This window comes from Gymnoscopelus microlampas (genome assembly GCF_963454915.1).
Source record: "Gymnoscopelus microlampas genome assembly, chromosome: 6".
In the NCBI taxonomy this organism is placed as follows: domain Eukaryota; kingdom Metazoa; phylum Chordata; class Actinopteri; order Myctophiformes; family Myctophidae; genus Gymnoscopelus; species Gymnoscopelus microlampas.
In genome coordinates, this window is record NC_139943.1 from 6,998,370 (window position 1) to 7,020,044 (window position 21,675).

General features: G+C 40.9%; 1 protein-coding gene across 2 annotated transcripts in view; it reads right to left on the reverse strand.

The window, feature by feature from the left end:
- The window catches only part of LOC311046716 (CD81 antigen-like), a 116,936-nt gene extending 100,245 nt beyond the window's left edge, over positions 1-16,691 (reverse strand). For both annotated transcript variants that reach the window (XM_084059227.1, XM_084059226.1), the window contains exons 1-4: positions 16,513-16,691; positions 12,557-12,671; positions 2,083-2,180; positions 50-124 (exon numbers count right to left, since the gene is read on the reverse strand). In XM_084059227.1, coding sequence (XP_083915353.1) covers positions 50-124; positions 2,083-2,180; positions 12,557-12,671; positions 16,513-16,578 — 354 coding nt within the window. In that variant the 5' untranslated portion in view covers positions 16,579-16,691. The remainder of the gene's footprint in view (positions 1-49; positions 125-2,082; positions 2,181-12,556; positions 12,672-16,512) is intronic.
- Between the last annotated feature and the right edge of the window lie 4,984 nt (positions 16,692-21,675).

Genomic DNA, 21,675 nt, shown 5'->3' on the forward strand with positions numbered 1-21,675 from the left:
TCAAGGACCCCTGACCTGGGGGTCCCCGGCCGGACCCCACTTTGCTTACCGTGTCTCTGTTCATGAAACCCCAGATCCCTGCAGCCACTTCACACGCAAACAGAAGCACCAGGAAGAAGAAGAACTGAGAAACAGAAGAAGAGAGAAACAAACATTTCAGAGAACCTTTTATAAACCTCAAGGTCCAACAGTCTGAACATTCTGCTGTTCAAGAAGCAGTGGTGGAAAAAGTACTCAAATGTTTTACTTAAATAAAAGTAGGCCCTATCAATACTGCAATGTAGAAGTACTCTGTTACAAGTAAAAGTCCAGAATTAAACATTTACTTGTAAAAGTACAAAAGTATTGGTATCAAAATGTACTTAAAGTACCAAAAGTAAAAGTACTAGAATGTTTGAAAATAGCCGATCTACAAGCTCACAACGTGACGCGTTGCAAGCTTGTATTTCTGCTATTTTCATATAGCCTAGGTGTAAAATAAGGCTGAAGTGGTTAATGTGTGTTTTATAATATGATAATGTATATCCGCAAAGTAACTAGTAACTACAGTTTTAAAACTAGAAAAAGTGCTCCTCGGAGCACAGGTCTCCGCCAGGTCAGGTACGTTATTCTGGCCTCCTGGTGGCGCTATAATAGGCCAATGTGAAAAGGGTGCCATTTATTCTTAGGTCTTTCACGGCAATCAGACACTGCATTCATGATTTGAGGCATTTTGTTCCAAAAATGTGTTTTGCTAAATTAGACCTGCTGGTGGCGCTATAACAGGCCAATGTGAAAAGGGTGGCATTTCTTCCTCGGCCTAGTGGGAATGTGTGTGTGAAATTTCACGGAAATCGCAAGCTGCATGCATAGTTTGAGGCATTTTGTTCAAAACGGACCAATCCTGCAAACTTTGGAAGCCAACCATAGGCAATCAGGATGGAATATGGGAAATCGGACAGATCCGTGTTGATCTCATGACTATAGAGATACTGTGTACCGATTTGCATGACATTTGGATAAAATCTGTAGGAGTAATGTAAAAAAAATGTGTTTTGCACAAATCGGCCTCCTGGTGGCGCTATAGCAGGCCCATGTGAAAACATTGGGGCAGAGGTTCTGAATTGGCATCCAGGGAGTGTGTGTGCACAGTTTCGGAGCGAACGGACCAACGGTGCCGGAGATTAGCTGGTAACACACAGACAGGACACACACACACGGACACACGGACACACGGACGGACGGCAGGACGGACGGAGGGTAAAACATACTCTCTCGCCATGCCTTTCGGCCTGGCGGAGACAATAATATGTAGTGGAGTAAAAGTACAATATTTGCCTCTGAGATGTAATGGAGTAGAAGTACAAGTATAGAATTGGAAATACTCCAGTAAAGTAAAAGTACCTCTGAATTGTACTTAAATACAGTACTTGAGTAAATGTACTTAGTTACTTTACACCACTGTCAAGAAGATAATACACTAAAATAAACCAACTTAAACCCTACATTCTTCGTTGACCCCAGGGTCGCCCAGGGCTCTGTAATTAGCCTCCTCCTTTTCTACACAGAATCTCCTCTCTGAAAATAACTGATCTGTTATTTAGGGTGAATGTGGGCCTGTTCTGACAACATGCCCAGAATGATGCTGTGGTTCATGTGGTTAAAGTCTGGTGGTTCCTAACCTCTTATCCTGGGAGCCCTCCCCCCCTTCTTACATCTTTAACTAAAAGCTGAGACCACCCACACACACACCCACACGCCCGCCCGCGCACGCACAAACGCACGCCCGCCCGCCCGCACAAACGCACACGCACGCGCACACGCGCACTGTGCGTGTGCGTGCGCGTGTGTGCGCGTTACTATACTTGTGAGGACCAGATGTCCCCCACAAGAGTAGTCAGTGGTGTAAAGTAACTAAGTACGCACGCGCACGCACGCACGCACGCACAAACGCACGCACGCGCACACACGCACACACACACACACACACACACACACACACACACACACACACACACACACACACACACACACACACACACACACACACACACACACACACACACACACACACACACACACAGATCAGAGCAGAGCTCCTACCGTTCCCAGCAGGCACTGTGACTCCTGGATGGCTCCATAGCAACCCAGGAAGCCCACGAACATCATGACCGCTCCCACGGCGATGAGGATGTACACACCTGTGTTAACGATGAGAGAGAGACATTAATGATGAGAGAGAGAGAGATTAATGATGAGAGAGAGACATTAATGATGAGAGAGAGACATTAATGATGAGAAAGAGACATTAATGATGAGAGAGAGACATTATTGATGAGAGGGGGAGAGAGAGAGAGAGAGAGAGAGAGAGAGAGAGAGAGAGAGAGAGAGAGAGAGAGAGAGAGAGAGAGAGAGAGAGAGAGAGAGAGGGAGTTTAATGATGACCGCTCCCACTCAAGGTAATTAAAAAGAAGGTGCGGTCATCAACATCATTTTCGCAGTATATAGCAGCAATTCCAGCTGAAAGATTCGTGGCACTGTGACAGTCTCAGTTATCAAGGCACATGTGTGTTTTGATTCACTTTTTTTTTTACTTTTTCTTAGCAGTGTATTATAGCTGACCTTTGATCAGAATTGTATTCATTATGTTTTATTATTTTTATTATTGTTACCCTTATTATTATTATTATTTTTTTAATATGTAGCAATTTGAGATTTGGTTCAAATATAAAGTGTGTTACAAATAAAAAGTATTATTATTATTATCGGCTCTCATTTGACTCCAATTACCAAAACCTCCGGTTCCAGTTTCACCTCCCATGCTTGTCAATGCATTGTGAGCTTGTAGATCGGCTATTTTCAAATGGCTGAAATGTATATGGGGTTAAAGTGGTTAATGTATGTTCTGTAATAATAATCCAAATCTACAAAGTAGCCTATCTAGTAACTAAAGTTTATGTAGTGGAGTAGAAGTAAAATGATTGTAAATTGGAAATACTCCAGTAAAGTACAAATACCTCAAAATTGTACTTAAGTAAATGTACTTAGTTACTTTCCACCACTGCCTGTAGACCTACATCAATGGTTTGAGGAAGAGATGTCAGTGTGTGTGAACCACCACTGGGGGGCAGTGTCAACTCATTGTTTTTATAGCAGGACCCCATTTTAATGAAACTGTTCTGATGATGACTGCACCACGTGATTTATAAATGCCATTTCAAAGTTGAAATAAAGCATATTTTAAAATGAGAACATTGATGGTAGCCTTGGAATGTTTATCAGAAAATGCATGTAGGCTACAACAATGTGATTCCTGCTCAGTGGTGGAAAGAATCTAAGTACATTTACTCAAGTACTGTACTTATGTACATTCATTTGAGATACTTTTACTTAACTGGAGTGTTTCCAATTGTCTATACTTTTACTTCTACTCCACTACATCTCAGAGGCAAATATTGTACTTTTACTCCACTACAATTATTTGAAAACTTTAGTTACTAGCTACTTTGTAGATATAAATCATTATATTATAAAACATACATTAACCACTTTAGCCCTATTTTATACCTGAGCTATTTGAAAATAGCAGATCTACAAGCTTGTTGTGTTGTTTAAAAACATGTTTGTTTTCTTTTTCATTTCCTGAAAAGTTAATATTGTGGACATAGCTGGTTTCTGCCAGACAACAGATATATACTACTGTATATACACGTTCAATAAAGGTTCTGGCAACATAGGCTATATACTATATAGACTATGTTGTCAGAAACTTCCTTTAAAAAAAAATCTTTCATTTTTTTCAACAGAATTTCGTTGAAGTTGTCAACGTGCGACCCCACCTTCACCTTCCTCCGGCGACCCCACTCGGGGGTCCCGACCCATAGTTTGAGAACCCGTGGGGTAGGAGGTTGTTTATGAATGGACTGGTGTGTGTGTGTGTGTGTGTGTGTGTGTGTGTGTGTGTGCGCGTGCGCGTGTGTGTGTGTGTGTGTGTGTGTGTTGGGGGTGGGGGGGTGTCAGGAAGTAGCTCTCAGAGGCCCCATCCCCCACAAAACCCCCTTCTGCTGTGACCTTTGACCTCCAGAACCCACCGCTATCCTTCCCCAGGAAACAGAGACAGAGGGAGCAGACAGACAGTCAGAGAAGACAGACAGACAGAGCAGACAGAATGTCCATTTAAACATTTACACACAGAAGAACACTTTATACTGATGGCATGGAGAAGTCCACAGGATCTGTTACAAAGATAAACTACACTTTAAAAAAAATAAAACGGTGCCTTTATGTTGTAGTGCTCCACTACTAAGTGCTTTACAATGTGCAATACATTCACACACACGCACGCACGCACGCACGCACGCACGCACGCACGCACGCACGCACGCACGCACGCACGCACGCAGGCAGACAGACAGACAGACAGACAGACAGACAGACACACACACACACACACAATGAGACTGCGTCGACTTTGAGTCGACAACGTTGACTTTTTTGATACGAAACGTATTTCTGCTCCTGAATATTTTTTCAACAAACGTGACATTAATAAATACCTCTAGCAGTGCTCCCCAACCTATTACGGATCAGGGAAAAATCTGCAAAGTTTGGGTGGACCGCGAACACTTTCAGAGAACGTTTGTTTTTAATGATCGATTGAATGATCATTAAAGGGATATTTCACTTTCAAATTAAATAAACAAACTAAACCAAACGCATTAAAAGGACATTCTAATGCGTGAGCTAGGGCGCCGTGATTTTCCATTACTTTTTTCATTTGTTTGTTATAGATATATATTTAAAGTTTAATTTATTTGAAAGTGAAATATCCCTTTAAATGTGCATATTTCTTTATTTTACAGTGATCTGTGTTGTCAGTGTCAGCTCTCTGGTGAAGTCGGTGTCACTACACTGTTCTCTCCAAATGTTGTTTACTAGAATGAATGGATGTCGTTAAAGTCTGGCTCACATTCCTGACTGATGACAAGCAGCTGTCACGGTTTCACCATGCGTTCAGTTCATCAGGACATGAGAACCAAGGAGCTGTGCCACCCATGACTCCATGGTTCTCTGTTTGCCAAAGTGACACGCCGTGGGTCACTATTTACACAATTTTTACTATTTTCCTGCACTGTGCTTGATGGTGAAATATCAAACTTGAGGGAAGTTCACGTCACCATTCACGTCTCAAACAGCCAAGCAGCGTGTCTTTTTAGACACAGACACACACACACACACACACACACACACACACACACACACACACACACACACACACACACACACACACACACACACACACACACACACACACACACACACACACACACACTCTGGGTTTGTTCACACAGCAGAGGAGATTAGTGGCTGTTTGTCTGGATAAGCTTGGAGTGGTTTAGCTGACTGATGGAGTAGATTTGTATTATAATACCATACGATACAATATGCTTTATTGTTCTGATGGGGAGGCTTGTCTTGGAACTGAAATGCTGCGAGGCAAGGCCAGGCTGTTTGTATTGTAGCACATGATGTCAGCAACAAGATCATTAAACGTGCTTTACACTAAACATTGAACCATAAGACATTAAGACACACAGCTAATGAAAAATAATGAGCCTCTAGTCGCCTGTGTGTCCAACACAATCTATCCTGTCACAGAATCTATCCTGTCACAGACCTACAGAATCTATCCTGTCACAGACCTAGAGCCCACAGCTCACTATAAACTCCTCTGGCTTTGTGCTGAGTGTGGTAATTGCTCTCCTACAGGATGGTGGTGATATCCTCCTTCCAGAGAATGTCAGAAAGGTTCAGGATCAACCCGTTCTCACTCCCAAGGCGTCCCATTGTGCCGCTCTGTCAGTAGCCCGGAAACGTCAAGTTTTGACATGACGGAACGCAATTGGCGACGCCGTATGTTGACAAAACTATGTCTAAACCTAACCCTAACCCTAACCAACTTCACAAAAACATGCCTAAACCTAACCCTAATCCAGTGGTGTGTTCTAGTTTTTTTCCCCGGAGGTACAGTATACGATATTCATTCCCTGCACGACATTCGCGTGGTCATGGGTATGCACTAGCACTAGCACGTGTTCAATGGATGAAATGGTTAGCAGAGGGCTACGCTTGGCTCTTGACTTCTCTCTGTCTCTCTCTCCCTGTCTCGCTCTCTTTCTGTCTCGCTCTCTTTCTGTCTGTCTCTCTCTCTTTCTGTCTCTCTCTCTCTCTTTCTGTCTCTCTCTCTTGTCGTCCTCTCTCTCCTTCTCTCCTTTCCTTCCCTCGTCTCCTTTCCTTCCAGCAGCAGGTTGTTGTGATGTGAGGAAGCCATTACTTCCACCTCCCGCCTCCCGTTGTCATGACAACAGCCTTTCAGCTGTGAAGGCAAGTCACCACGTGTCTCTCAGGGCGCGCGTGCACGCGCGCGCGTGTTTATGAGGTAAATTTTAGACCACTGGTTTCCAAACTATTGGGTCGAGAAAATATCCAGTTGTATCATTTCCTACTTTTCTTTTTATTATTGTAAAAGATTTTCAAAAATATATATGTATATAAAAAGGGAAATAAAAGCTATGTGTTGCAGTATGATCTCCATAACATAGCTGATTAGTTTTCATGTGCATAACCAGCATGCTCAAAACACACACTAAACTAAATAGTGGTTCTCAGTGGATCTACAGGGTGGTTGAGGTGATATTCCACCCTGTATGATTCGTTTAGACTTTAGACTCTAAACCAGGGGTCTTCAACAGGGGGTCCGGGACCCCTAGGGGGTCCTCAGAGTTACTACAGGGGGTCCGCCAAATATTTGTGTGATATGATTATTTTTCTTACCTTAACCACTTGAACCTTAGCATCCCTTTTCTGAGGAGAACTTTAGCCAAAAACTGCAGATCTACAAGCCCACAACGCCTCGCGCTGCGAGGCGTTGTGAGCTTGTAGATCGGCTATTTTTGGCAGAGAGGTATAGGTGTAGAGGGAAAAAAGAGCAGAACAAGTAAACTAAAAAAGTGGAATCTGAAACACAATTTATACAATATAGAGGGGGTCCCTGCTTCATCTCTCTCTCAGCTAGGGGGTCCTTGGCCTGAAAACGTTGAAGACCCCTGTTCTAAACTATAATAATACACTGTAATAACAGCTTGTCTAAAGATAACCGTCTCTCCACTGGTTCTTCAGCGTAAAGTGAAGAACAAATGCATTTGACGGAGATAGATATGTGCTTCACAGCACCAAAAAGCTACAGTAAATAGTGCAAAAAAAAAGGCCAAATAACCACTTTTGGTTTATCGATTCAGCACCAGTTCATAGAGTGGTGGTTGTGGAGTAACATTTGACCAGGATCATGTGAGTAACAGATCCATAAATAGCAGCTTAAGGAGCAGGAAACCGGACCTGCGTACATCCTCACTGTGAGAGAGTACTGGACTGAGAAGTAGGCCTACATTCGCTCAAGTACTGTTCTTGTAATGTAATGTAATGTAAGTCATTATTTGTAACTGTATATTTGCACATATAGGTGAAATTTGTCCTCTGCATTTTATCCATCCTGAGTATCATTTTAAGGTACCTTTAGTTTTCTTAAGTATTTCCGTTGTTTTTTAAAATACTTTATACTTATACTCCACGAAGGCAAATATTGAACTTTTTTACTCCATTTTGTATTTGAAAATGATAGATTTTAGAATAGATTGTTTTTCACAAAACATACATTAAGGACTTAATGGCCTGTTTGGTCGCTTTGACAACATTTGAAAAAGAAAATTGTGAAATGGTAAATTCTGCATATAGAGTAGCCTACTTTTTCCTTTCGATTATTTACCTACATGTATATTTTGATGCCAATATGTTTTTGTACTTTTACTCAAGTACATTTTTGAATTCAGTACTTTTACTTGTAACAGAGTATCTCTACATTGTGGCATTGATACTTTTACTTAAGTGCAGCTAATCGGAGTACTTCTACTTCCACCACAGCCAGTAGTAGTAACACCCCCCCCCACCACCACCACTCTGACCCCAGTGACCTGTGTAGTTTGTGGCTGGACCCCGTCTCCGTGTTCACACATTGCAGTACTGAAGCCATGTGTGAGTAGCCCTACATATGTGTAGGCAATTTTCTATTCTTTTACTTCTTCTCCACTACATCTCAGAGGCAAATATTGTACTTTTACTCCACTACAGTTATTTGAAAACTTTACATTGACCACTTCTGCCCTATATATACATTTCGGCCATTTGAAAATAGCAGATCTACAAGGTAGCAGCTTGTAGATCTGCTATTATCAAAATATTTTTATACATTTTGAAAATGTGTGAAATGGGTTATTCTACATAATGAGTACTTTCTACTTTTGGTACTTTATGTACATTTTGATACCAATACTTTTGTACTTTTTTTTACTCAAATCAATTTTGAATTCCGGACTTTTACTTGATACTTTTACTCAAGTAAAACATGTGAGTACTTCTTCCATCACTGACCAACACATGGCTACTCTCTACCATGCAGACGTTATTAACTTGGTCACTCACTCTCGTGTTTTTGTTCCTCTTTACTTGTTTTTCTTTTTGACCACAATGTTAATTTAATGTTATTTATTTATTAGGTTCTTGGTTTAGCTGGGATCCTATCCACACGTTTCCTAGGGCCTTGTGGGCATCACTTCCTGTCCATTTGACTCCTGATAGGGTGCATCCACACATGTGCGTCAAGTTGACGCTGGGGTCGCCAGCCCTTGTTCCGGTTCCGGCCATTTTTGTCCGTTACTCAATGAAAACCGGAACCCGGATATAAGCTTCAGACGCGCATCGGGACGGAACTTCCGTTTTTTAACTTAAAGGACAACTTTGTTTTTTTTACAACCAAGGTTTATGTTTTAGATTGTAATTAAAGTAAATAAAAGATGTTTTAGCAATTTTCGCGATATTTTTTTACAGTGGGCGGGGGCATTCTGTCCGGTGGCTAAATATGTATTTTTTTAACACAATAACCCGGTGTTTTCTTTGTTATTATTTACAGTAGCTCTTCTAGCCCCCAATAACTCACATCTGGCCATCAAAGACCACAGGACCTTTTTTATTGTGTAAAAAAGGCATATTTAGCCCACTGTAAAAAATTACGTGAAAATTGCTAAACTATAGAAAGCAGTAAATGGAAAAAAAAGAACACTCATCTTTTATTTACTTTAATTACAAGCTATAATATAAACCTTGGTTGTAAAAAAACAAAGTTGTCTTTTAACATGGCAGTGGATGGGACTTCCGAGCATCAACTTGACGTACGTTTGGATGCACCCACTCCTTATCAAATCGACAGGAAGTGATGCCCACCATGCCCTATAGGAAACTTGTGGATAGTTTCTTGAGACACTACAGTCTCTCTGCATTCTATGTATGTGTTTACCTTGTTTACTGTATAAGTCACTCTGGATAAAGAGCGTCTGATAAATGCCTACATTGTAAAATGTATTTGTAGTAGTTGTCACTGTCGGGTGGAAATCTTGTTTCTACAACTCCAAAAAAATATTTATAAAACCCACAGACACTTAACCCTACCTATTTTGGGCGTGTGATTATAGGTGACAAGTTTCACAATTTTTCACTTTTGAGTTTTGACAGCTTTTGAAAAAACTTGTGAAATTGGAAGAATCTGCATGAGTAGGCCTACTTTTACTTTTTTTAAGTATATTTTGATGCCAATACTCTTGTACTTTTACTCAAGTAAACTTTTTTGTACAGGACCGTTATTTGTAAACAGAGTATTTCTACTGTACATTGTGGTATTGCTACCTTTACTCATAACAGTCTGATGACATGTCTCTGGGTGGTCCTCAGACGAGCCCTCCATCGTCGCTTCCAGTCACTTCCAATGTAATGTGAGTGACAGCGGTGTAAAGTAACTAAGTACATGTACTCAAGTACTGTACTTAGGTACAGTTTTGAGGTATTTTTTATTTTACTGGAGTATTTCTACTTCTACTCCACTGCATCTCAGAGGCAGATATTGTACTTTTACTCCACTACAATTATTTGAAAACTTTAGTTACTAGTTACTTTGTAGATTTAGATTATTATTACAAAACATATATTAACCACTTCAACCCTGAAAACGTGGGAAATGGGACATTCTGCATGATGAGTACTTTAAGTACATTTTGATACCAATACTTTTGTACTTTTACTCAAGTGAATTGTACATTCTGGACTTTTATTTTACTTTCATTTGTAACAGAGTGCGTCTACATTGCAGTATCGATATTTTTACTTAAGTAAAAAAAATTGTGAGTACTTGTCCCACCACTGTGTAACAGTATGTAATATAACAGTAACAGTATGTAATATAACAGTAACAGTAATGTGACTGTACAGTATGTTCTCTGGAGAACATCTCTATGGGTTGAACCGTATCCCAGAATGCTTCAGTGCGTTGCTGCATGGTCCTCTCTCCTCAGACAGAACATGATGGTGATTAGAATGTTCTTGAAGGTCCAGCAGCTGCTTTGTTGTGTCTTTGACGCCCATTCATTAAGCATCTGGAGCGGCTCCACTCCCTCACTAAGTATACCGGTCCACGACCAAAACCAGGCCTTTTTATAGTCGGACCAGGGAGCAGCCAGCTCTGATTTGAACGTTCGGGAGGCTTTAGCGAGGAGGGTGCGGCCCCATCGGGGCCCACCCATCGGCACATCAAGAGCCCCGGGTCCCCTCTCTTAACCCCGGCCGTCTGTGACACGCCGCCACGCCCTTTCATCATCCAAATAACCTCATACGCACACGTGCTCATTACCCTCCAGAAATGAGAGCCCTCGCATGGATGTTTTTAGCCTCGCTGGCTCTCACCAAACCCGCTGTTTTCATAAGACTAAAAATAAACAGAGTGGTAAGTGTACTGTACTGTATACCTACCGACCAACCCCAGAGACTGCCTGTTCACAGGCCTCTAGTCCACTGAGCAAGGCATTTACACAGATAGGGGGGCTTAAGCCCCCTATAGCTGCACTTTTGCCATCGAAAGTCGAGAGTTGAAAGGTGCTCTGTGTTTTGGCTGGTGTAAATTACATCAAGTTTTTTCTTCAATTTAATAGAATTGCCATTACAGGGATAGTTCACCCAAAAACATAATTTCTATGGATTAGTCACCCCTATGGAGACTTGAATTCATGGATATTTTTTAGTTTTTTTCACTCTTTATGTTTTTCTTTGTCCTTTGTCCGGTTCCGGTAAATTATCACCGGAACCGGGCCGCTGCCGTTCGTCACATTATTGTCTTGGGAGTGCGACAAAAACTAAAAAATATCCATGAATTCAAGTCTCCATAGGGTGACTAATCAATAGAAAATAAGTTATTTTGAGGGTGAACTATCCCTTTAAATACAACTTGGGAAATGTACAGTAGTATCTACAAAAGAAAAAGCGATTTTCCTAATTTTCCAAAATAGTGAAAATTGCCAGTTGAGCTTAACAACACGTTGTAGATCGGTTATTTTCGTTGTTGGTTTTAGGACAAAGTATATAGAGTTAAGGTGGTAAAGAAGCAGCCCAGGAGGAGACCATGCACCTCAAATCCACTTTACAAACAACACAATACCCTACATTCCATTTACAAAGTCAAATAGCTGTGTTGCAGCTTGTATTCAGATCAGCTAACATGATTGAGGCTCTATCACATCATAAAATACCACAGCTTGGACAGAACAGAATGTGAAACCAATGGCCAGTTATGAGGTTATGAATCATGCAAGTGTACACTACATACAGTACATGTACATATTCACTGTTAGGTGTTTTAATGTGTAGAGCAACGTTCATCAACGTTTTTCAGGCCAAGGACCCCTTAGCTGAGAGAGAGGTGAAACAGGGACCCCCCACTACATATTGCAGATTAACTTTTTCCACAGAGAGCTTCATAGACCTGTTTGACAGATATGATCAGTGTTATGTACATTAATGTTTTTTTTGTTTGTTTGTTTGTTTGTTTGTTGACTTATCTTTTCTATTAATATGTTGTATTTTCAGAGCTTTAACCATTTAAACCCTCAATACCAAGTGAACACTGCTCTTTTCCCCTCTACACCAAACCTCTCTACAAGCTCACAAGGCCTCGAGCTTATAAATCTGCTATTTTCGGTTAACGTCCCTCAGAATAGAGATTCTAGAGTTCAAGTGGTTAATGAACACAAAGATTTGGAGGCCCCGTCGCCTAGTAACTCTGAGGACCCCCTAGGGATCCTGGACCCCCTGTTGAAGACCCATGGTGTAGGACATTCATTAATGGTGGTTTTAGCAGCATTTAGTATTCATGCTCCTTTTTTTGTGTAGGACATTCATAGATGGGTGCAGTACTTTATACTCACTGATGTAGAAGGTGTTAGATTCATGTTTTAATGTATAGGACATTCATAAATGGGTACAGTACTTTATACTCACTGATGTAGAAGGTGTTAGATTCATGTTTTAATGTATAGGACATTCATAGATGGGCACAGTACTTTATACTCACTGATGTAGAAGGTGTTAGATTCATGTTTTAATGTATAGGACATTCATAGATGGAGGTACAGTACTTTATACTCACTGATGTAGAAGGTGGATGGAGCCTGGTGTCCATCAAACTGCAGCACTAGAAGGTGGCTGGTCTGACTGTCATGACGAAGCCACAACGCGATGGCCAGGATCACTCCTCCTGCCAGCTGATGTCACCATGATGTCACCGTGATGTCACCGTGATGTCACAACGAGGGAGAAGGACAGCGCGTTAGTCTTTTGACTGATTCAATAACAACCTTAAACGCTATATACTCATCAGTGGTGGAAGAAGTACTCACATTTTTTGCTTAAGTAAGAATAGTAATACCACAACATAAAAATACTCTGTTGCAGGTAAAAGGCCTGTGTCCAAAATGTTACTTGGGTAAAAGTACAAAAGTATTGGCATCAAAATATACTTAAAGTACCTAGTTACTTAAGTACAGTACTTATTAAGTACACTAGGCTACTTGAGTAAATATACTTAGTGACTTTAAACCACTGATACTTGACCAGAGACTATTCTAGACAAGTCAAGTCACATTTTATTATAGTTCAACATCACACATCATCACGTCCCAAAGGGCTATGCTGAAAACTCAAATAATGATAACAAGATTAAACACAAAATGAGTGTAATGCAAACATATCGTAAGTAAGGCTATCTTGGCTTTCCACATGGGAGAGAGACCGGGGTTGGAATCCCGGGCGTTACAATGGAGGGGGGGGGGGGGGGGGAGTGTAGCAGTATAGTGGCTCAGAGCTTCTGCCTGATGAGCAAAAGCCTAATGTTTCCCCCTGTCCAAAGGGGAAATCCCTGTTAGCCTAGTAGATCAACATTCTAATCTATCGCCACTGGTCTTTCACCAGTATGAACCTACTTCTTCACTCTTGCTTTTAGCCGATTTTTTAAATTATTATTATTATTATTTTTGGCTGAATCTCTGTGTTGTTATCCATGTCCTCACTGTATTGCCTGATTCACTGCCTTTTTGCTATTATTTTAATGTAGTTTCATGCTTTTGCTTTTCTTTTTTGCTTTATTGTTAAATTAGTTGTAACTGTAATTGTATTCTTGCTCTGTAAAGCACTTTGAGCTGCATTTCATGTCATGAAAGGTGCTATACAAATAAAGTTTATTATTATTATAGTTGATCATTGAGGCCTCTTTTTCCCTCTGCTTAGTGTGTTTATAGCAGCTTATATATCAGCACCGTTCATTGTTCTACACCAAACAGGAAGCTGGTTCCCTGTCAGCAGGAAGTGGCGGTTCACAGTGACACCAGAATAACCTCCAGTCCTCCTCACACACACGGGACAGGAAGGCCTCCATCATGTCAGCTCTGGGTGTTTATGTCAACGAGACGCCACGTTTAAACGCCACCGAAAGGGAAACCAGGTGACAAGCCATCGATCCTGAGCTGAGCTGCTGCTGCTGTTACAACCACAGGATGGACCCTGGAATGTTAGGGAGGGACTTTTACACCCAGTAAGGCTGGGATGGCTTTAGGGTAGAGGACAGAGTAAAGTAACTTGCAATGGGCCTGGTCTACAAGATACGCGAGAAAACAGCGATAGGCCTACCCATGTACCTGTCAGACTTCAGACTTCAATAACGTAAAAGCAGTACGGCCATGTTTTACTTTAAGTAAAAGTATCAATACCACCATGTAGAAGTACTCTGTTACAAGTAAAAGGCCTCTGTTCAAAATGTTACTTGAGTAAAAGTACAAAAGTATTGGCATCAAAATAAATATACTTAAAGTAAAAGTACTGTTGTTTGAAAATAGCAGATCTACACGCTCACAACGTGTCGCATCGCAACGTGTTGTGAGATTGTGTATAAAATAGCCTATGTATAAAATAGGGCTAAAGTGATTCATGTATGTTTTATAATATAATAATTTATATCTGCGAAGTAGCTAGTAACTAAAAGATCTCACTCAACCCAGATTCGGCTCAAACATGGGGTCAAATTCGTTCTACCGCTATGCCACCAGAATGTAGAAAGTCCTTCCAACAGACAACAACAACTGTGACTCCTTACTCTCCTTCAAAACCGCCATAAAAGAGCACCTGTCTGCAATTTGTAAAGGGTCCTAGAAAAGCCCTCTAAGCTTAACACCAGGACCCCCCTTTCCCCCCAACTGTTTACTGTATACAGAATATACGTTTAGTGCTACTAGTGTTGATGATGTCTTGTAGATTATTGTATAGTATGAATTGAATACATAGGAGGACCACAATGGAAACCTTTGGGCTTTTTGTGTTATCCTTTTAACAATCATTGTAAAATCGTACCTCTGTACTATTTGAAAACTGTTAATAAAGTATTCAATCAATATCAAATATAATGTTTTTTTTTCCATTAACAGTGGTCTAAACAGAAAACACATTTCCAGGTGGGGTGCCAATTCTGACCAATCAGGAGAGATTACCCATTCATCAGCTTCAGTTCCACTTCCACATTCTCTCTGTTAAATGTTTTGTGTCATCACTTCTAATTTAATTTTTTTTTCTCCCCTTTATCCTGTATGAGCTGGAGGGACTGACGTTCAGTAACAGGACAACTGTTCAGTAGCAACACAAAATCACTTACTTCACCTTTAAAACTATAATGTTTCAATGATTCAGCTGGGGGGACCCCCTGGAACCCTCCCCAAGGACCCCTGGCTGGGGGTCCCCGGAGCCCACATTAAAAAAAACACTGTTCCTACAGATTCTAGACAAACATCAACTGAACATCAACAAAATGATGACACCACTGTATAGGCTATAAATAATAACAACTGAACTGGCTTAAACAAACACGCGCACACACACACGCACGCACGCACACACGCACACACGCACACAAGCACACACACAGCGCTGTGGTTCTCTGTTGGAGACGCCAACCACCAACCGCCCACAACCGTTATGTTCTGACCCAGCAGAGCAGAACATAACACTCTATTTATGGATGTAAAGAAAGCATCTCATCATATCTCTATAATATATATATATATATATATATATATATATATAGCAGTTCAATGGTAGCTTCTTTAATCACCACGTATGGACAAGTCCAGTGGTGTAAAGTAACTAAGTACATTTACTCAAGTACTGTACAACTACAACTTTGAGGATTTGTTTTACTTTACTGGAGTATTTCCAATTTTCAGTACTTTTACTTCTACTCCACTACATCTCAGATGTCAAATATTGTACTTTTTACTCCACTACAATTATTTGAAAACTTTAGTTACTAGTTACTTTGTAGATTTTGATTATTATTACAAAACATACATTAACCACTTCAGCCCCTATATACATTTGGGCCATTTGAGAATAGCAGATCTACAAGCTCACAATGCGTTGTGAGCTTTATAGATCTAGACTATAGTTTATAAGATGTATCTTCTTCCTCCTCCTCCTTTTCAAATGTGGAATATGTAAAAAATAAATTAAAAAAAAGTAAATTAATGTAATCATGTGAAACCATGAATGCAATAAATAATTAAATGAAATATACGAAAGCAACAGTGGATGCCAATTACCAAAGGCTATGTTATATAGGGAGTTAACTATAGCCATGGATCAAGACTATGGTAGATGTATTTGATCGAGTCTGACAAAGTCAGGAAGTTGTTTAAACAAAGTTAGGTGGCAGACTGAAGAAAGAATGCTGGTGGTGTATACAACATACCATATAAATGTTATATTATAAAATAGGGCTATGGTGGTTAATGTATGTTTTATAATGTAATCATTTATATCTGAAAAGTAACTAGTAACTAAAGTTTTCAAACAATTGTAGTGGAGTAAAAGTACAATATTTGCCTCTGAGATGTAGTGGAGTAGAAGTAAAAGTATTGGAAATTGGAAATACTCAAGTAAAGTACAAATACCTCAAAATTGTACTTAAGTAATTGTACTTAGTTACTTTCCACCACTGGTCTTGATCCAAGGCTATAGTTAAAGAGTTAAAAAAAAACAAAAAAAAAAACATGCTCGACTCACCCAGAAAACAAAGTTAAAGAAGAACAGCATAAATTTGATGCACTTGGTGCATCCTGCTACGGCCATGGTGATGAGCGGGTTAGATCTACTGGTGACGATCAGGTCAGATCCACTGGTGATGATCAGGAGATCCACTGGTGACGATCGGGTCAGATCCACTGGTGACGATCAGGTCAGATCCACTGGTGACGATCGGGTCAGATCCACTGGTGACGATCAGGTCAGATCCAGTGGGTTTTTGACCAGAGAAAATAGAAAATAAGAATCAGTGGGTTTGTGTCTGTTCTGCTGACCTCTCCTCTCCTCCGCTACAGTGATGTCCAGACAGAATGAGCTTCATTCACAGAACTGGACGGATGTTTATTCAGACCCTGAAAGAAAACTCCTCCTAGAACGACTGACTGTGAACTGAACTGCCCACATAGTGGATGATGTGGTCAGTGGGGCGGAGAGGCTGGGTTCATAGGCTACACCCCCTGGTAGCTTAATTGTTAACAGAGTAAAAAAAAAAGTTTTTCAAAAAAATAGAGTAGACATTTTGGTAGCTTAATTGTTAACAGAGTTAAACAAAAGAAAAATAGAAGAACAAAAGGGTAGACACTTTGGTAGCTTAATTGTTAACAGAGTTAAAAAAAAAAAAAAAGAAGAAAAAAAGAGTAGACGCTTTGGTAGCTTAATTGTTAACAGAGTTTTTTTTTTTAAAGAAAAAGAAAAAAAGAGTAGACACTTTGGTATAGCTTAATTGTTAACAGAGTTAAAAGAAAAAAAGAAAAAAAACATACATTAACTACTTCAGCCCTATATATATTTCGACCATTTGAAAATAGCAGATCTACAAGCTCACAATGCATCGCGATGCAACGCATTGTGAGATTGTAGATCTGCTATTTTCAAAAGATTTTTGTACACATTTTGTACTTTCTACTTTTGGTACTTTTGACACCAATACTTTTGCACTTTTACTCAAGTATATTTTGAATTCCGGACTTTTACTTGTAACAGAGTATTTCTACATTGTGTGGGATGAAAGGAAGGAGTGAATCTGGTCATAATATCATCAGAGTGAGAGGAGAGCAGAGGACACACATTTACAATATCGTTGTAAACGAATATGATGTTCCGTTAAGCAACATCGCCCTCTCCTGGTAGATCACATTCTATAACCAAACGCACCTGCTAGTAAAGATGAATCACAATATAACACATTTTACACCCCACCTCCAAGGCTGCCGGACTATTACATTTGAGAGACAATGAGGGTCCAACATCATGTGTTTAATCCTGAAACAGCCAATGAGTGTCCAACATCATGTGTTTAATCCTGAAACAGCCAATGGAGTGTACATGCAACATCATGTGTTTAATCCTGAAACAGCCAATGAGTGCACATGCAACATCATGTGTTTAATCCTGAAACAGCCAATGAGTGTCCATGTAACATCATGTGTTTAATCCTGAAACAGCCAATGAGTGTCCATGTAACATCCGCCAAGCACCCTGTCGAAGTGTCCTTGAGCAAGTCATTGTTTGTTTGCTTTGAAGTTGCCCTGGGTGACTCGTAAAAAAACATCATAAAAGCAGTTGAATATAATGATCCAACTTCAATGTGTCCAACTTGTATTTTCATTGCCTAAATGCTGGTATTTTAAGTATCAGTCCAGTTTTACATCATTCCAAGATGTTCAGAGAGGCACGTGTTCATATCACAGAGAATCAATATCATTGTTGAACTCGCATCAGGTCCTTTGCGCCTCACTGTATCGATGACAAAACGTGCCTTGTCATTTCTCATCTGCATCCCATCAGCCATCTCCCGCTCAGCGTCAGTGATAACGCTCCTCTCTAGAAGTTTGTCCAAGAGACCGCTAAGATTGGGAAGTGAAACCCTGTCGATGAAGCTGCTCCGCACATCAAACAGTCTCCCTTCTGCCGTACGACTCAGTGTGTGCTGAACTTGTTGCTTTCTTAAAGCAGCAGCTGAGAGTTTCACATAACCTTCCCATGCACGGGTGGAGGTTTTACTGTTGCTTAGGAGCAGCCTAACATGGCTAAACCTTTCCTCTAAATTAATGACAAATGTTGCATTGTAATTGTGGTAGGATGATTCATCAACATTACATTTTGCTTGATTTGGTAGAATTATGATGGAATCATCTTGAGAGGAAGTGGAGAGGGTGTATTCTTGCTTTGGAATTAGTTCACATTGAGGCATTTCAATATAAATCTCCTCTCGTATGCTCCTTCTTTTGTTCACCACTTCATTCCGCGGAACGTTCCCAGGCAGCAGCAACACATACAGGATTGAACTTGGATCATCATCATCATCAATCGGTGGTGTATAAAACAGTGACACCAATGCCTGGACAGGACTGGGCCTGAACAACTTCTTGATGATGATACCAAATAAAGATAATCCAGTTACATTTATGATAACATGAGTTTCTGTGATCACATGGGGCTTGATCAGCTCAATTCCATCATCATCCATCACATGGAGAACCGACAAGTATTTGCCTCCACCCGTGGAGAGGATCTCACAATGTGGAAAGCGTAACTGACACACAGACATCTGAGGACATTTGATGTCAAACAGTGGTCCTGCAGCTCTCGTGCTAAGCTGGGATACAAGCCTTCGGTCCCAAGGGACTGTCTTGTAAGTCACATCTCCCTCTGTCTCCATCCTAAACACCAGGCCGGTCACGCTGCATTGGAACAGCCCTGCTTGGGTGCAGTGGAACCTGTAGCTTTCCTTGTTTTCTACAACAATGATATCAGGGGTAATTGTATGTGTTTTGTCTTGTAGTGCAAGATCATTTACGCTGTGGGACTGCTTTGCTCTGAAACCTGTCTTTTTCTCTAAACATGGAATTTGGCTCAGAGAGGGAAAGCTGTGAGAACGAGGCAGAGAGATGGATTCTTCTATCCTCAAACTACTGAAGCATGAACTTCGATCAGTTTCATCTTGGAGCTCCAGAGAGGGATGTAGAGAGGACAGTGACTCTGTAACAGGATGTTCTTCCATCTCACTATGCAAAGGAATAGTTCCCTAAAAACAGAGAAAAGAAAAGAAATTGATGGATATTAAATAAACATAAATAAAGACTGTTGTGATTCCTGACTCCTTTGCCAATGTTTTAACATGCCTTGCCTCAAAGCGCCATCTACCAGTAGATGTCGCTCAGGCTACACAAAACCACACAGATAAGCAGTTCAAGATACTCCATTGAGTATCTTGAAGACTAGGCCCATTGCAAGTTGCTGTACTCTGTCCTCGACCCTGAGTCATCCCACCCTATAGCATAATGAGCAGTGGAGGTGAGTCCTAGGTGTGAAGTTTAGTAGTTACATGATCAGGCAACAAGACTCGGGGGGCAGAAAAGAGAATAAACTAGAAAAAGTGCTCCTCGGAGCACAGGTCTCCGCCAGGTCAGGTACGTTATTCTGGCCTCCTGGTGGCGCTATAATAGGCCAATGTGAAAAGGGTGCCATTTATTCTTAGGTCTTTCACGGCAATCAGACACAGCATTCATGATTTGAGGCATTTTGTTCCAAAAATGTCTTTTGCTAAATTAGACCTGCTGGTGGCGCTATAACAGGCCAATGTGAAAAGAGTGGCATTTCTTCCTCTGCTTAGTGGGAATGTGCGTGTGAAATTTCACGGAAATCGCAAGCTGCATGCATAGTTTGAGGATTTTTGTTCAAAACGGACCAATCCTGCAAACTTTGGAAGCCAACCATAGGCAATGAGGATGGAATATGGGAAATCGGACAGATCCGTGTTGATCACATGACTATAGAGATACTGTGTACCGATTTGCATGACGTTTGGATAAAATCTGTAGGAGTAATGTTAAAAAATGGGTTTTGCACAAATCGGCCTCCTGGTGGCGCTATAACAGGCCCGTGTGAAAAAATTGGGGCAGAGGTTCTGAACTGGCATCCAGGGAGTGTGTGTGCACAGTTTCGGAGCGACCAGGCCAATGGTGCCGGAGATTAGCTGCTAACACACAGACAGGACGGACACACACACGGACGGACGGACGGACGGACGGACACACGGACACACGGACGGACGGAGGGTAAAACATACTCTCTCAGCATGCCTTCGGCCTGGCGGAGACAATAATAAATTGCGAGATGAGGCTCAAGCATCACTTACAGGTATGTTAAAGTGTTAATTAGCGCTAACATTAGGACAAATGGCAAAGGTAGCCAATCTACATGCTGAAACGTGTCACATTTGTTAATACTTAGATTTTTGGAAGAACACTTTTTGTGTAGGAGTGGGCTCTCCTCTGGTCTTGTGTTCATTGTGTATTCTACTATTCCCTCCCCATTGCACAAATAATAGAGACACACAGGCACCTACAATTTCACACCCACAATTGAGAACGGTGTACTGCAGCCCAGCCCATAGAAGCCACTGAATTCAACTGTAATTTTGCCTACTTTTTAAATAATCCTACATGAACTGGACACAATATTAATATGTTTTCAAATGCATGGGTGTATTTGTCAACATATCGTCTTGTTTTCTCAGTAGATGATGTGTTTCACATTTAATTTGCCACTTGAATAGGTTACCCATAATGTTAACGAGAGCAGAGGGGGAGACGGCGGACAGAAAAGTAGTCACATTTCAGCGACATCACTGTATTTATGAGACATTCAGACTGACTTTGTTCATGTCTATATTTTGAACATGTGGCTTATATCAGTTCTCTACCTGCCGCGGATCTATGATGGTACATGAGAAATTAAAATGTGTGGATTTACCGTTGTATTAACTTGCCTGATGCATTTGGGGAAACAAGCAGAATGGGTCAAACCCATAGAGGCCACCAGCTGGGCTTTGACTGCTCATACCTGCCTAAGATAAGCCATGCGTATGGAAGATGAAACTCTCCATGAAGAGACAGTAAAGCAGGTGTTTTCATTCTCCTCCAGCCAGTCAGGAGACAGACACAAGACCAACATCCCGGTCTGGCTGATATGGATGTGGAGAACAGAAACACACAGTGGACCTGCTCAGCCACAAAGCCCCTGAGCACTGCTGCTTTGTCACCGTTCTGTCTCCTCTCCTTCCACTGAACATCTACTCTGTGAGCCTGGTCAAGCCAAGGAGCTAATATATGTATCGGCGAGCTGAATGATACAAAGAAC